General features: G+C 36.8%; 1 protein-coding gene across 1 annotated transcript in view; it reads right to left on the minus strand.

The window, feature by feature from the left end:
* Positions 1 to 14,366, minus strand: part of SVOPL (SVOP like) — a 716,183-nt gene that overhangs the window by 118,277 nt on the left and 583,540 nt on the right. Inside the window, exons 13-14 of the mRNA XM_044087938.1 lie at positions 14,056 to 14,137; positions 11,936 to 12,025 (exon numbers count right to left, since the gene is read on the minus strand). Of these exons, the coding sequence (XP_043943873.1) occupies positions 11,936 to 12,025; positions 14,056 to 14,137 (172 nt within the window). The remainder of the gene's footprint in view (positions 1 to 11,935; positions 12,026 to 14,055; positions 14,138 to 14,366) is intronic.

Here is a 14,366-nt window from a genome sequence, read left to right on the forward strand (position 1 = left end):
TGCACAACGAAACTCCTGTAAGAGTGGCACATTTAGCTGCATAAATTGTAGCTGTTGTAGTGATATTGTAGATGGTAGTGTTAATAACACATTTGTTCATTATATAACGCATAAGACTTTTACATTTAATATAGCAGCTACATGTATTAGTAATAATGTAGTATATTTAGCAACCTGCACTGCATGTTCATCGTTCTATGTAGGAAAAACAACTAGGAAGTTAAAAGAACGTATCATTGAGCATACATCTGAGTTAAGAAGGGCAAATGAAAAAAAAATGCTTTATATAAACACATAAGTACTCATAATACTGAACATAAATTTAGATTTAGGGTTATTGATATGGTATATACATCAAACGGGGGGGGTGATATTGATAACCTTCTAGAAATAAAAGAATATGAATGGATGTTAAGGCTATCAGCTGATAATATACCTGGTTTGAATTCTACTATTACATTGAAACCAGTTTTAATTAAGATACAGCGTACTAAGTTATGCTAAATGTTGTATATGAACCCATTGCACAACTGTATTTGTTATATGTGTATAAAAATTTTTTATATATATGTTTAAATGTCATATTTTATTAGTTGTGTGAAATTTTAAAACTGTCACATGATTTTTAGGCTGCTTGTCATGTGACTGATACTGACTTCTATTTAAATTGGTTTGTTTTATTGCATCCTGTATTAGTATTGAGGAAGGGTGTGTAACCCGAAAGCTTTGCTGTTATAAAAGTGTATTTTTCTCAATGTTTGTGTTTTGTTTATTGGATACTTGTTGCAGCGCTTCTAATTTGCAGTATAATATATTTGCTGTCTCATTGGGAGTATCTTGAGAGTCTTTGCAGCCTTTCTATGGAAACCACAAATTGCCTTAAATCTTTATTGGCAAATGAAGTTAATCCTTTATTGCATTTTGTCTCCATACCATCTGTGGATACTGCTGCTGCCTGTTCTATGGCTACAGAAAACACGGCAGATTTTGGTAAGAAGTTACAACTGCTAGAGAGAAAGGTGGGTGCATTTAAGCACCTACAATGGCAACGTTTTAGCTTTATGGCTTATCTGGATAGGGGCATAGTTCCACGGGGGCTAGGAGTTTTAAAAATGCCCTCGTATGGTAATGCCTATCCGGATTTGTTAAAATGATGGCAGCAATTAAACATCAAACTAAGCCTTGATTATATGGATCTTACGAACGACTTTTTTTCTAATGAGAAAGAATTGAAAGAAGAGATAATGAATATGGAGACTGAAATTATGGCTATGTCCTGCTTTAACATCATGCTTAATTCTTATCAGCAGATGCTGGACAGACTGCATGCACTTGATGATCGCCTAGAGGTAACCAAGAAACGTAAGTTACTACGCGATATGGTAGATTTTCAAAACGGCCATATCTTTTCTTGGCCGAAGAATGATGTGCCTTCTCTAAACAATAATAGTAAAAAACCTGTGGTTCAAAAAACCTCTATGGACACTCTAGATGAATTTTCGGAATCAACATCAATAAGCTCTCCTTTTCAAGAACCGACACTGACTAAAGAACTTGATAGTGCGGTCATGGCCACACCTACTTCGGTTGCATCACAAACAACTGATGCAAGTGCTGGCTTACACCTGACTAGGAGAGAAATGGAGAATGGCGGTGATAGTAAAAAAATCAATGATGCTAAAAAAAATGCATCAATCGACATTAAAACTTTTTCAAAAACGCTTCCAGTTAGATTAACCAGAGAGGGTAAAAGAGCATTCGGTCTCGAGAGGGAGGTCAACTATAAGACAAACAATGCATTCAAACAAACGCAAGAACAACAGTCCGGACAAGCAAGTGAAAATAATCCGACGATAGAGCGAGGTATTTTGAACTTATCTAGCTTCAATTTGGAAGCTTCTCATTATACACTGCTTCGGAAAGGTCTTGGTTTTATTCCAACTTCTGGTGATGATTTAGTCTCTGCATTGACTGATCTCAAGCATTTCATTAGGAATATAAATCTAAAGGTTATGTTTAAAAATAATGTGTCTACTCAATTAGCCTGTAAAAGGCGTAGTACATTTGTGCCTGTTAATATTCCTGTTCTTACAGCATATCATGATCTATGCGAGAAGGAATTGAGATGTGTATATTCAAAAACAGTTAAAAAAAGTTATAATTTAACATATGAAGACTTTTTAGCGCTCAAAGAGCTGTAGGCAGATACTAATATAGTTATTAAGCAGGCAGACAAGGGGGGGCGTTGTTGTAATTATGGATAGGGCTAAATATATGTTATCTGTTTCTGCTTTGTTAGATGATTCTCATGCATTTAAAGTTATTTCATCTATTGATGTTAAGAAATGTATTAGCTCTGTTAATATGATGATATATGACTTACAACTTAGTGGTGCCATTGATTTAGATTTGTTTAATTTTTTGACTGTTCCTTGTCCCACTGTACCGCAATTGTATGGTATACCAAAGAGCCATAAGTCACTAAGGGACCCACCAATGCGACCCATTGTCTCTGGTAATGGTTGGCTCACAGAGCCCATTTCAGTTTATTTGCAAAAGCAGTTACAACCTTTTTAATGCAATGTAATACTGTTTTAAAAGATACTACAGATTTTACGTTAAAGTTAAGGCAATGGTTTAATGATTTAAATACTACTACTGTGTGCAGAGGGGAATTCTTGTTTGTGACTTTGGCCATTTCATCCCTATTTACAGTTATACCAAATGAATATGGAATCAACTCTATTCGTGATTTTTTAGTTTTGCAGTCTTCATTATCAGCGAGAATTATAGAAAATATATGTTCTTTGTTAGACATAGTACTAACTAATAACATCTTTTTGTTTAACAAACAATTTTATTTGCAGCTTACTGGTGTGGCAATGGGCATACCAGTAGCTAATACTTATGCAAATCTAGTTTTGTTTCAGTGGGAAAAGACATATATTTATAATAGTACTAATTCCTTGAATAAGAATGTTTGTTTCTATCAACATTTCGTGGATGATTGCTTTTTAATTTGGAAAGGGTCCCCTATAGAATTAACTGAATATATACATTATCTGAATAATACCACTGAATTTTTAAAATTTAAAAATGGATTATTCAAATAGTTCTATAACCTTTTTAGATGTTTAGGTTGAGTTAAAGGAGGGTTCGATCAATACAACCATACATAAAAAAGAAGTTCATGCGGGCAGATATATACACAGTACCAGTATGCATGCCCCCCACGTCTTTAAAGGTATTGTGATGGCACAATTTAGTAGAATTAGTAGACTAAATACTGATGATTCTTGTTTTTTATCCCAGTTAGAAGAAACATTTGATGAGTTTGTAAGTAGTGGATATGATTTTGAACTACTATCAGCTATTAAAGCTAATACTATAGCTGACAGGCAGACAAAACCGAAGCCAACATTTTTGTCAGCAGATGAACCTATATCTGATCTTAGTAAGAATGTATTGAAGGAAGATAAAATCAGATATGTGACAACTTACAACACTATAACACATTTAGTTAAACAAATTATACAAAAATATTGGGTAGTCTTGATGGCATCTACGGACATAAAGGCTGTTTTAAGCAGTAAACCATATTTCTCATATAGGAATATGAAAACACTAAAGAGCAGATTATGCTATAAAGATTTTAAAGAAGAAAATTATGCACAACGAAACTCCTGTAAGCGTGGCACATTTAGCTGCATAAATTGTAGCTGTTGTAGTGATATTGTAGATGGTAGTGTTAATAACACATTTGTTCATCCTATAATGCATAAGACTTATATATTTAATATAGCAGCTACATGTATTAGTAATAATGTAGTATATTTAGCAACCTGCACTGCGTACTCATCGTTCTATGTAGGAAAAACAACTAGGAAGTTAAAAGAGCATATCATTGAGCACAAATCTGAGCTAAGAAGGGCAAATGAAAAAAATGCTTTATATAAACACATAAGTACTCATAATACTGAACATAAATTTAGATTTAGAGTTATTGATATGGTATATACATCAAACAGAGAGGGTGATATCGATAACCTTCTAGAAATAAAAGAATATGAATGGATGTTAAGGCTATCAGCTGATAATATACCTGGTTTGAATTCTGCTATTACATTGAAACCAGTTTTAATTGAGATACAGCGTACTAAGTTATGCTAAATGTTATATATGAACCCATTGCACAATTGTATTTGCTATATGTGTATAAAATTTTTATGTATATGTATAAATGTTATATTTTATTACTTGTGTGAAATTTTAAAACTGTCACATGATTTTTAGGCTGCATGTCATGTGACTGATACTGACTCCTATTTAAATTGGTTTGTTTTATTGGATCCTGTATTAGTATTGAGGAAGGGTGTGTAACCCGAAAGCTTTGCTGCTATAAAGGTGTATTTTTCTCAACGTTTGTGTTTTGTTTATTGGATACTTGTTGCAGCGCTTCTAATTTACAGTTGATAGAATAACAGGTCTTGCTTTAGCATGCATTTTTCTGAAGGTTATGAAGTCTGAAACTCAGTGTCTGTCATTATTTAGTGACTTCATTCCTAAATGATTTGACAGAAAACCACAAATTTTATGAGGAACAAACCAAAAATAAGGAGCAAAAATCTCTTCATTCTGCAAAAATCTGGACAGTTGAGAGGTATAGTTCAGCCAGGGCTGTCTGAGTTTGCTGCCCTACCCCCCCCTCACAAAATCATGGTCAAATGGAGCTTCTCCCCCTACAGCCATTCCAATGAACCATCACTTGGCTATTTCACCCCATTTACCATAAAGCCGAAAAACAAAAACCATAAACACTAATGTGAATGTGCATACTGCTTTACTTCTGCGATGATTTGGACTTCATTTGAAAGTTTTATTTTGCATTTTACAGCGCAGACACTAATATATATATCTGCTAAACAAAGCAATGCAGTCTCACAATGAAAACAGACTTAGCATTAAAACTTCTCTACCCTTGAAAACTCACATTCACTGAAACAGTATTGAAACCCACATTCAAAGAAAATACATTTTGCCAGTAGCAGATTAACTTTGGGTTTGGGCTGTTTTCAAATCACAGGCCCCTTGCACACAAAACATACACATGCTCTTTCATACACCTTCCTGATTGTATTAAATTATATTTTTTGTACAATACAGTACAGTTTTAGAGGGTGTTTTAAATTTATTGTTTTGAAAATTTTCCAGTAAACAATGAAACAAAATGCATGCACCAGTAATGACAAAACTGCCCAATTCAGAACATTTCCATCATAAAAGTCTACTCAAACGTCTACAGTCCACCAGTATCAGTACATATGCACAATCTCTGAAGAAGTAAAAGTCATCTAAATAATTCCACATTAAAGAGATCTGTAACTAATGAAGAGGTTGCTGCTAGCAAACAACTTTGTATCTCATTGTTTCATCTACAAATAAAGTGCCTGTTACCCTTGAGGAATAAATTGCCTATCTTACACTAAAAAAATGATAAGCTAGTAATACTGCAATAGGGAATGTATGGCAAACTGATAACAGGTTCATAGTTACTAGGTATCTTCGCTAAAAAGGAGTGCAGCATCCACCCCCTTTGCAACACAGTACAGTATCAGCAATGCATCTATCTACTGTGGGAGTAGAACCCACAGCCTTCTGCATCAAAAAGCAAGTATACTACCTGTTGTGCTATTAACAAGGCAAGCAGACTCAGTATAAGCAGCACTAAACATTTGTTCCCCTGCAGCTTTCAGCTTCTTGTAAAATCTACTCACTCAGTTGTATCTCTGAACTTTGCAGCACAAAGAAAAATGGGGAAAGCCAATGTTTATTGTGGGGGGGGGGAGGGAACAAAAGCCCAAAAAACAGGGACACATTTTAAACATTGCTTGTATAATGTTGGAAAGTTGCTAGAATAAAATGCTGTGTTACCACCATACATTTCATTGCCAAGCCTTAAACCCAGGACCCTGTGCAAAAGAGTCAGAGCAACATACTACTATGCCAAATCAGCTGTTTTGTGAAAGAGGAAGACGGAAACTTAAATGGCTACCATTTAGTGAATTCAGTTCTCACCATAGCACAGCTGTCAACCTCTTAGCACAAACACCTGAACAAAGCCAATAATGGGTGAATACATCCCCCAAACATTCAGTGAATTCAGTTCTCACCATAGCTCTCAATCTCTTAGCAAAAACACCCGGACAAAGCCAGTAATGGGGGAATATAGCACCCAAACATATTCAGTGAATTCAGCTCTTACCATAGCTCTCAACCTTAGCACATAAAACCTGGATGAAGCCAATAATGGGGGAATACAGTCCCAAAAATAGGGACAAATTTCAAATATTCATCTTATACACTTAGAAATTTGCTAGAATAAAAGCTTTTGTGTTACCATGCACTTTCTGAAGAATATGAAGTCTGATATTCAAATGAGTGCCATTTTTAACATTTGTTAACCAGGAAAGTCTGACTTGAAACAAAAGCTAATTCTTAGCAGAGACCCAGGGAGAAACACTCCAGACAGACACATGTCTTTGTAAGATGGGAGGACACAAACACAGGGAGGGCATACAGACTCCACAGAGAAGGTAAGGCACCCCAGCCAAGAATCAAACCAGAGAACCTTTAGCTGTCAGGCAACAATGCTACCACTGCACCAATGCACTACTGGCTTTGCAAGGACACAAAAACACAGAAACCACAGATTTTATGAGGAATAGAACAAGTATGAAGGAAGAATCTGCAATGTTTTTACAAATGGTGGTGGGTAGGGAATTCAGGCTCCTGCCACCTGGGCTCAGGGTTCAAGCCTTATTCTCTACCCACCACCATGTAGCAACTGGGGTATTACACACACACACACACACACACACACACACACACACACACACACCCTACCTGTCCTCCACAAACCGGCCGATCCTGTTTGCAGCTAAGTCCTCCACAAAATGGCCACTGATCCACGAATCCTCTCCTACGAAGCAGCTAAGTCCTCTGGCATCCTGGCCCATGCATGGGTCTCCCACAAGAGATGGCTAGTGCACCCTGTCCAACGAGAGTAGGCCGGAGCCTCCATCCTGCGAGCGATGCAGTCTCGTGACCTTGCGGTCATCACCGCACAGACCTCTGGGCTGAAAGGGCCGAGTTTCCTGCCTTTCCTATCCAGACTGCCTAACAGAGCAGTCTGGAGCTCCGGAATGAGCACGCATGTGTGGAGTTCATGTATTTTTTTTTTTATTTTATTTTTCAATTTTATTGTTTAATTCTACAAGTGGGGGGGGGGGGCTGCAGTCCTGCAGTCCTATAGCATGAGCCGCCCCTGAGAGCTGGTCAGCCATAAACCCTTTACATTGGCTTTGACCTCCAAGACTTTACATACCAAAGAGGAGTGGCCCAAGGACTGAACCCTGGGATGCATGGTTAGTAACAAGTCCTTTGGAGGTGGTAGAGGAACCCACTCTAATTTCCTGGGTTCTGTTTATGAGAGAATTTGCTATCCAATAAGTTACACAAGGATTAACATTTAGCTGGAGTAGTTTATCTATGATACCTTAGTGTTGGATAATGTTGAACACCTTTGCAAGGTCTAGATATATGAGTGTACTGATTATTTCACTTACCTTTTTAAAGAAATCAACCAGGTTAAGTAGGCAAGATATGCCCTTAAAACATACAAGCCAGCAAGTGTTGGAAAGTGCCAAATACGAAAATATTTATTCACATAAGAGGGACCAATCCCCCTATGAATCTGATGTTACATAAACAATCAAACCGGTTTCGGCTCCACAGAGCCTTCTTCAGTGAAATTCAAATGGTCAAAAGATTAAGTATCAGTTCAAATACATTTATATAGTGAAGAATCACATAAGGACCAATCAACAAGCTTAATTCAAAATTGGTCATTAAGACCAGGTGGAAACAAAGCTCCAAGTTTTACAATCCATTTCCTCTCCTTAGAACAGAGTAATTCATGCCAATGGTGTTTATCTTTACATATACCCTTGATGCAGTCAATGGTAACACATTTAAAAGAGGCTGATGCATGTTTTAAACTATGTTTATATAATGCATTACTAATGCGTTTGTTCTTAATATCACTCAGATGTTCACAAATTCTAAGACGAAAGGCCCTAGAGGTCTGTCCAACATAAAAAGCAGAACAAGTGCAGGTCACCAGATAGATGACCCACTCAGTGCTACAGTTGGCCCAAAATTTGATATCAAAGACCTCAGAGGTGTTTCTGCTACTAAATTCCCGAGTATGTGAAACACGAGTGCAAAATGAGCAGTGTCCACATGGAATACATCCTACAACTGGTTTGCCTGTAAGAGACAACTGGGTAGAGGCAAAAGAGTCCGGACACACCCTCTTATAATGATTAAATTTAGAACCAATAGTCTGTCCCCTTCTAAATGAAAAAGAACATCTATCTTGAAGAAAAGAATTCAATTTATGATCAGCCTTTAACACATTCCAATGTCTGTGTATAATATTCTTGAAGCCCTGTGTATTCCGTCCATAGGTAGTAACCAGACGTAAGGGCTGTGAAACCAAATTATGATTCTTGTATCTGTATGATAATAAATCCTGTCTATTTAAATTGGAAGCCCACTGTTTGGCCAAATTCACTGTACCTGGACGATAACCTCTATTAATAAATCTACGGGTCAGGTCATCACGAACCTCAAAAAAGGACTGTTGGCTTGAACAAATTCTTCTGGCTCTTAAAAACTGAGATTTGGGTATATTTTGGATGATATGTTGTGGGTGGAAGCTGGTAGCATGTAATAAAGAATTAAATTCTGGAAATTTCCTGAACAACCTAGTGGACAGAGTATTGTCCTCATTTCTAGTGATTTCAACATCCAGAAATAATATCCTTGATGTATGATAGGTCAACTTAAATTCAATGCCCCATATATTGTTGTTGAGGTATTCCAGAAACTCCATAAGATAATGTTCATCAGCTTTCCACACCAACCAACAATCATCCAGATAATGACGCCAAATGTCCATCTCACACATGCAGATGTTATGATTATGATCATAAATCGTAATTTCCTCAATGTATGCCATAAAAAGATCTGCATATATGGGTGCGAAAGACGCACCCATAGCAGTACCTTTGGTTTGCCAGAAACATTGATTTTGATAATAAAAAACATTGCTAGTCAATACATATTCTGTGAGACATACTAAAAATGTATTAAATCCAGGTTGGTATAGGCCAGATCTGGCCAACCAATAGTCCAAGGCTTGTAAGCCTGCCCAGTGTGGAATATTGGTATAAAGAGAGGTAATATCCAAGGTACACAATAGCCAATGGGGTTCAAGTTGGGTGTCATTAATAATGTCCAAAAATTGGGTGGTATCTTGAATCCTAGCTCTTATGAATCCAAGTAATGGTTTTAAATACTGAGTTAAATACTCAGACAAGGGTTCTGTAAGTGACCCATGTCCGGAGACAATAGGTCGGCCTGGTGGATTACTGGCATGTTTATGTATCTTGGGTAACAAGTAGAGGTGTTGTTTCTTGGGTGACAGGACCATTAATTGTTCTTTTGTAAACTGTAAAGATATGCCCTTAACAAATATTATTGGCTTCAGTTTAGCGCTTGTAGGTTACCTATGCCCTTATTTACTAATTCCATAATGATCCTTTATATAGACTTACAGATGAGGGTAGTCATACTTATGGGTTTATAATTTATCGGGTCTGTTGGCATTGTGATGACAGTTTCTGTCCTCCATTCATCTGGCACAAAGCTTGCTTGGAAATTGACACTGAATAGCCCTCTGTAGGGGGGCTGACATGTCTGGTTTCAGCCTGGCCAGTAAGCAACCTATGATGTTATTTGGCCTCAAAGAAACAGTGTTCTTGGCCATTGATAGTGACTTGAGAACTTGATCATAGCATATTTGAAGGGGTTGTAGATGTAAGCATGAGATATGAAAACACAGGGGGGTGAAATTAGAACTAAATTTTAAATTTATCAGGTAGTAGATTGGCTATGTCCTCTGGAACTGGGTATGTAATGTCATTTACTATTAGCTCTGCACAGTGATGGGCATTGTTACTAACACAGTTAAAAAGGCTTCATTATTTTTGTGTCATATTTGGCTTTGGTTAATTTGATCAAGGTCCAGAATTCCCTGTTAAATTTAACAAGAGCTTTTTTGGAATATTGAGGGTTACATTTATTTTTACATGCAATCTTTTTTATAGACCTGTTTACATTTAGGTTCCACCATAGGGGGTTATTTTTGAACTTGGCATTGTATTTACTTTGGGGGGAGGGCATGCAACTATTCACATATGCATAGAAATTGGCAGTAAAGGATCCTGTATAAGCAGTGGAGTCATTGAGTTTGAAGGGGAAGGTGAATTTAGCCAGGTCATCTATCAGTTTGAGAAGATTAGCCTTGGCATAATCTTCGAATACCTAGGTATTAGAAGATACCTCTGGCTTCAGTCTTAAGGTGAATGTGATTGATATGTGATCCAATTTGACCAGGGAGGCAGTTATCTTTGGTAGGGAGTAGAGCTATTCCATGTTAGTGAAAACCAAAGTCCAGGATTTTATCTCCCCTTGTTGGGGTGCAGACTCAATGCTCCAGAGAATTTATACTGATGAGGCCCATAAATGTATTGGCATAAGTGACAGATGATGTTAATGGAGAGGTAGTTGAAGTCCCCTTGGAGAATGGAGTTTGTCTTAATGCATAGGCAGTCTGTACCAGTATATATGTACAGTGTATAGTGGGAGTTATGGGCTGACAGGGACATAGAGGAGGTCATGTGGGTAGACATAATGTGATGAGGGATCTTGTTAATGGTAATTTGGCCACAGAGAAGTTCCAGATTGTTATCTTATCTAAACAGAATGGAGGTGAAATGTATTTTTTGCAAATATAGAGACACCACTGCTTGCAGTGCCATTCATCTTGGTGGGCCTGAATGTGTGGCAGGCATTGAAACTCTGCATTGATGGGACTGCTGTCAATGGTCTTGAACCAGCTCTCCTTAAACAATGCATATATCAATGTTTTCCAGGGTAAGGAGTGCTTATAGCAAGTGGAGTTGTTTTACTAATGCATTGGGCAGCAATGCATATACATTATTCAGATTCTGTTTAGTAATGTTGGAAGCTTTTGAGGACTGATGTTGCTTAAAAAGGCACTATCAGGGTGGACAAGGTTTTAGCCAACATACAAATGTCTTGAGGGGATAGGTGCAGTCCATCCCTAACAAAGTAGTTATGACTGTCTACCATCTCCTCCCATGCCGATCTATATTGGACCCTCTATGAATGACACCAGAAGCTTAGCTAATTGTTGAAGGCAGTAATCTTTTATTCATATTGGGGACATTATTCTTGATGATGGTAAAATGCTGCTCAAGGCTGGGTTCATACCTGCCTCAGATACATATTTCAAGAGCTCCATCACATCTTTCTTCATATAGTCCAGGGAGGTACATCTCAAGCCATTTACACCCATGTGTACTATTACTATTTCTTATGTGTACTTGTAGTGTAAGGACTTGAGTGCCTGCAAAATGTGGCAAATACTGGCACCTGAAAGGCAACTGACCACGACCCTCTCCTTACACAGCCTGGTGAGTGGTGCATCAGTGTGTTTCACAATGGAGTCCCTATGACTAGGGTGTTGGATTGTGTGGAGGCTTGCCTTATGGGCTTTTCAACTGACACACTGTTTTTACTATATTACTTTAAGAGGCAGGTTATCATACTATCCATAATAATTTCAATTCAGTTCAACAGTGAATGGTTTATTTCTCTGGATGTTAGCCTATACATTAATTTGAGTAAAAGCAAACTGTGGTGGACATAAAATCCATCTGACTTCCTTGTGGACATTTGATTGTCTTTGCAGTGAGATTACTAGAAGCTTAATATTCATACCCACCTGAGCTATAAATGGAGCTATCATGCCTCCAATACGACTAAGTGAACTGCATGATCCCATTCCAAAAGCACGGACTGTTGTTGGATACACCTGAAGAGGAAACAAAAACATAACATTGTTTTCAAGAGGAAGACCAAAGAATAATAATATTTCATAGCATCCTGTATTGATTATAAATTAAATTTGTGACCTAGACATCAGAAATACACTATGCAGAATGAATATTTTACATTTCAAAGATATACAGTAAATCTGGAACAGTACATTTGGACAGATATGAAACAGCTTTTCATAGTATAAAGCATGATGTATCACCTCTCACATTAATTAAGAGATGACTAATGACATGAAAGATTAGAAAAATAATTTTCCTTAAAACTGCAGGTTTGGTTTTAAAATGCAAGCTCAATTCTCACACTACTAATGCAACTTCATTAATGTAGAGCAGAACTAATAGAGTTGTATTTTCTTTTTTTCTTCTGAGCCACTGTCTCAGTTCAGAAGGATACACTAGAATAATAAGAGATAAATTATGTTCATTTCTTGCCTGGATGATCTCTTAAGTCATGCAAATTACTTAGAGCAAGCTAACTGGATTGAAAAGGAAGGACTCTGCTATGTCAGTGTTTTAAAATGACATTGGTAAATTCCTGGGTTCTCTTATACCACTGTCTTTTTTCTAACAAGACAAACATACCGGTATCAGATAAACATTTATCTATCTGTCATTTGTAAGTTTCAATTTATTTATTTATTTACATTTGTTGATAGAAATTAAAGGAGTGGATGTTTCTGAAGACCTGAGATCGAGCATGAATTAAAAACAAGGTATAATGTAATACAGTGGATAAAATGGTGGCTCTGTCAACACATTATTTTTACTTTCTCATTGAGTTCTGTAACACTGGCTGGGTGCAACACCAATTAGACATCAATCTTTTAGCTTCAGTAAACAAAATTTTGAATGGCAGTCATTTTACTATGGCTACTTATGAGGGTGACCAGAGAAGATGCCATTCATGATGAAACTTGGCAAGACCAGCAAGATTCGCTGGGACGTTTCACATTGTACTCAGGAGGCGACCCAGGCTATAGCTACTCACCAGATGTCTACAACTCTTTTCTTTTTTTAATGGCACAAAAAACTTGTCCTGCAACTGTCTGAAATTTTACTTGTCGTCAAGGGCAGTAAAATATAAGAATCTCAAGGCATCTACTGCATATACATGTAACATACTTAACTTCTCATCCTTCCTTCCACCTGGTTCCGCTACTTTATTGTATCGCAGTGTGCCTGCACCAAATACAAGACATTATTTTTTCCAGCTTTTGATTTTCTCCTTGTTTACTGCTTTCCATTTTCTTTGGATAGTCATTTACTGGCTTGAATAAATTGGAAAAGATTTGTGACGAGTACAATGTCAGTGATGCATATCACATCTATAATAAGCTAAACCTTTCTCATAACTATAGAAACGTGTTTGAAAAAAAAAAACTTTTTTGTTCCACCTTCATGTTGGTAGCTATGATGTACTTCTAGCGTCCTTCATCCTTTATTTAAGTTGACATCTAGCATACATTCTATATTGTGAACCATCTGAAACTCCACAGCTCTTTCTAATTCTGATTATCTTCTTATATAGTTTACTACTTGTTAAAGATGTTTTAATTTCATTGAGATGGGTTTTCTTTTCACTTATGAATGTTGTTTTCTATCATACATTTATTTGAGTGACTGTTGCTCACCAGGAGAGGATCCTTGAAATTTTAAGAGACAAAAGAACACTTTATGACTAAAAATAAATAACGGCTGTGGTATTATGGCACTAATAAATGTTGACTATCATTCACTGTGATGCAAAATACTGTATTATCACCAAAGTTGATATATAGACATATTACTCCAGCAATAACATAGAAGAAGCAAATTCAAGGACTGAGGAAAGGGACAGTGCTGTCCCAGGATGGCATTTACATCCCCATATGTCCTTAGTTTGGTAAGTAAGATGCCTAATCAGGCAACAACAATTAAGCCAGGTTCAATTTGCAATAAACCTTTGCAGATCTGGTTATACATTTAATAATAATTATATATGTGCTCATAGTTAAGAGTAACCTACCTCAGCAGTATAAATATAGATGGTGTTGAAGTTTGCTGATGCAAGGGAACGAAGAATGAATAAAAGTGCGATCAACCCAGAACTGTAAAGAGAAACTATTCAGTTAAATTAAAAAAAAAAGATAAAAGAGAAATAATAGCACACAAAGACTTTATAATGACAAAACTTTTAACATATAAATTGCTAAGAAGTGGTTAGATAGCAATGATTTTTGTCTAGTGATCAGATGTGGTTGCAAGTGCTAATTGCAAAACTGGTATGGGACTATAATGTTGTTCATTGTTGCTTGCAGCCATGGGTGGGCCATGAAA

The sequence above is a fragment of the Protopterus annectens genome, chromosome 11.part0 (assembly GCF_019279795.1).
Source record: "Protopterus annectens isolate FY-2018-M chromosome 11.part0, PAN1.0, whole genome shotgun sequence".
Taxonomy (NCBI): domain Eukaryota; kingdom Metazoa; phylum Chordata; order Ceratodontiformes; family Protopteridae; genus Protopterus; species Protopterus annectens.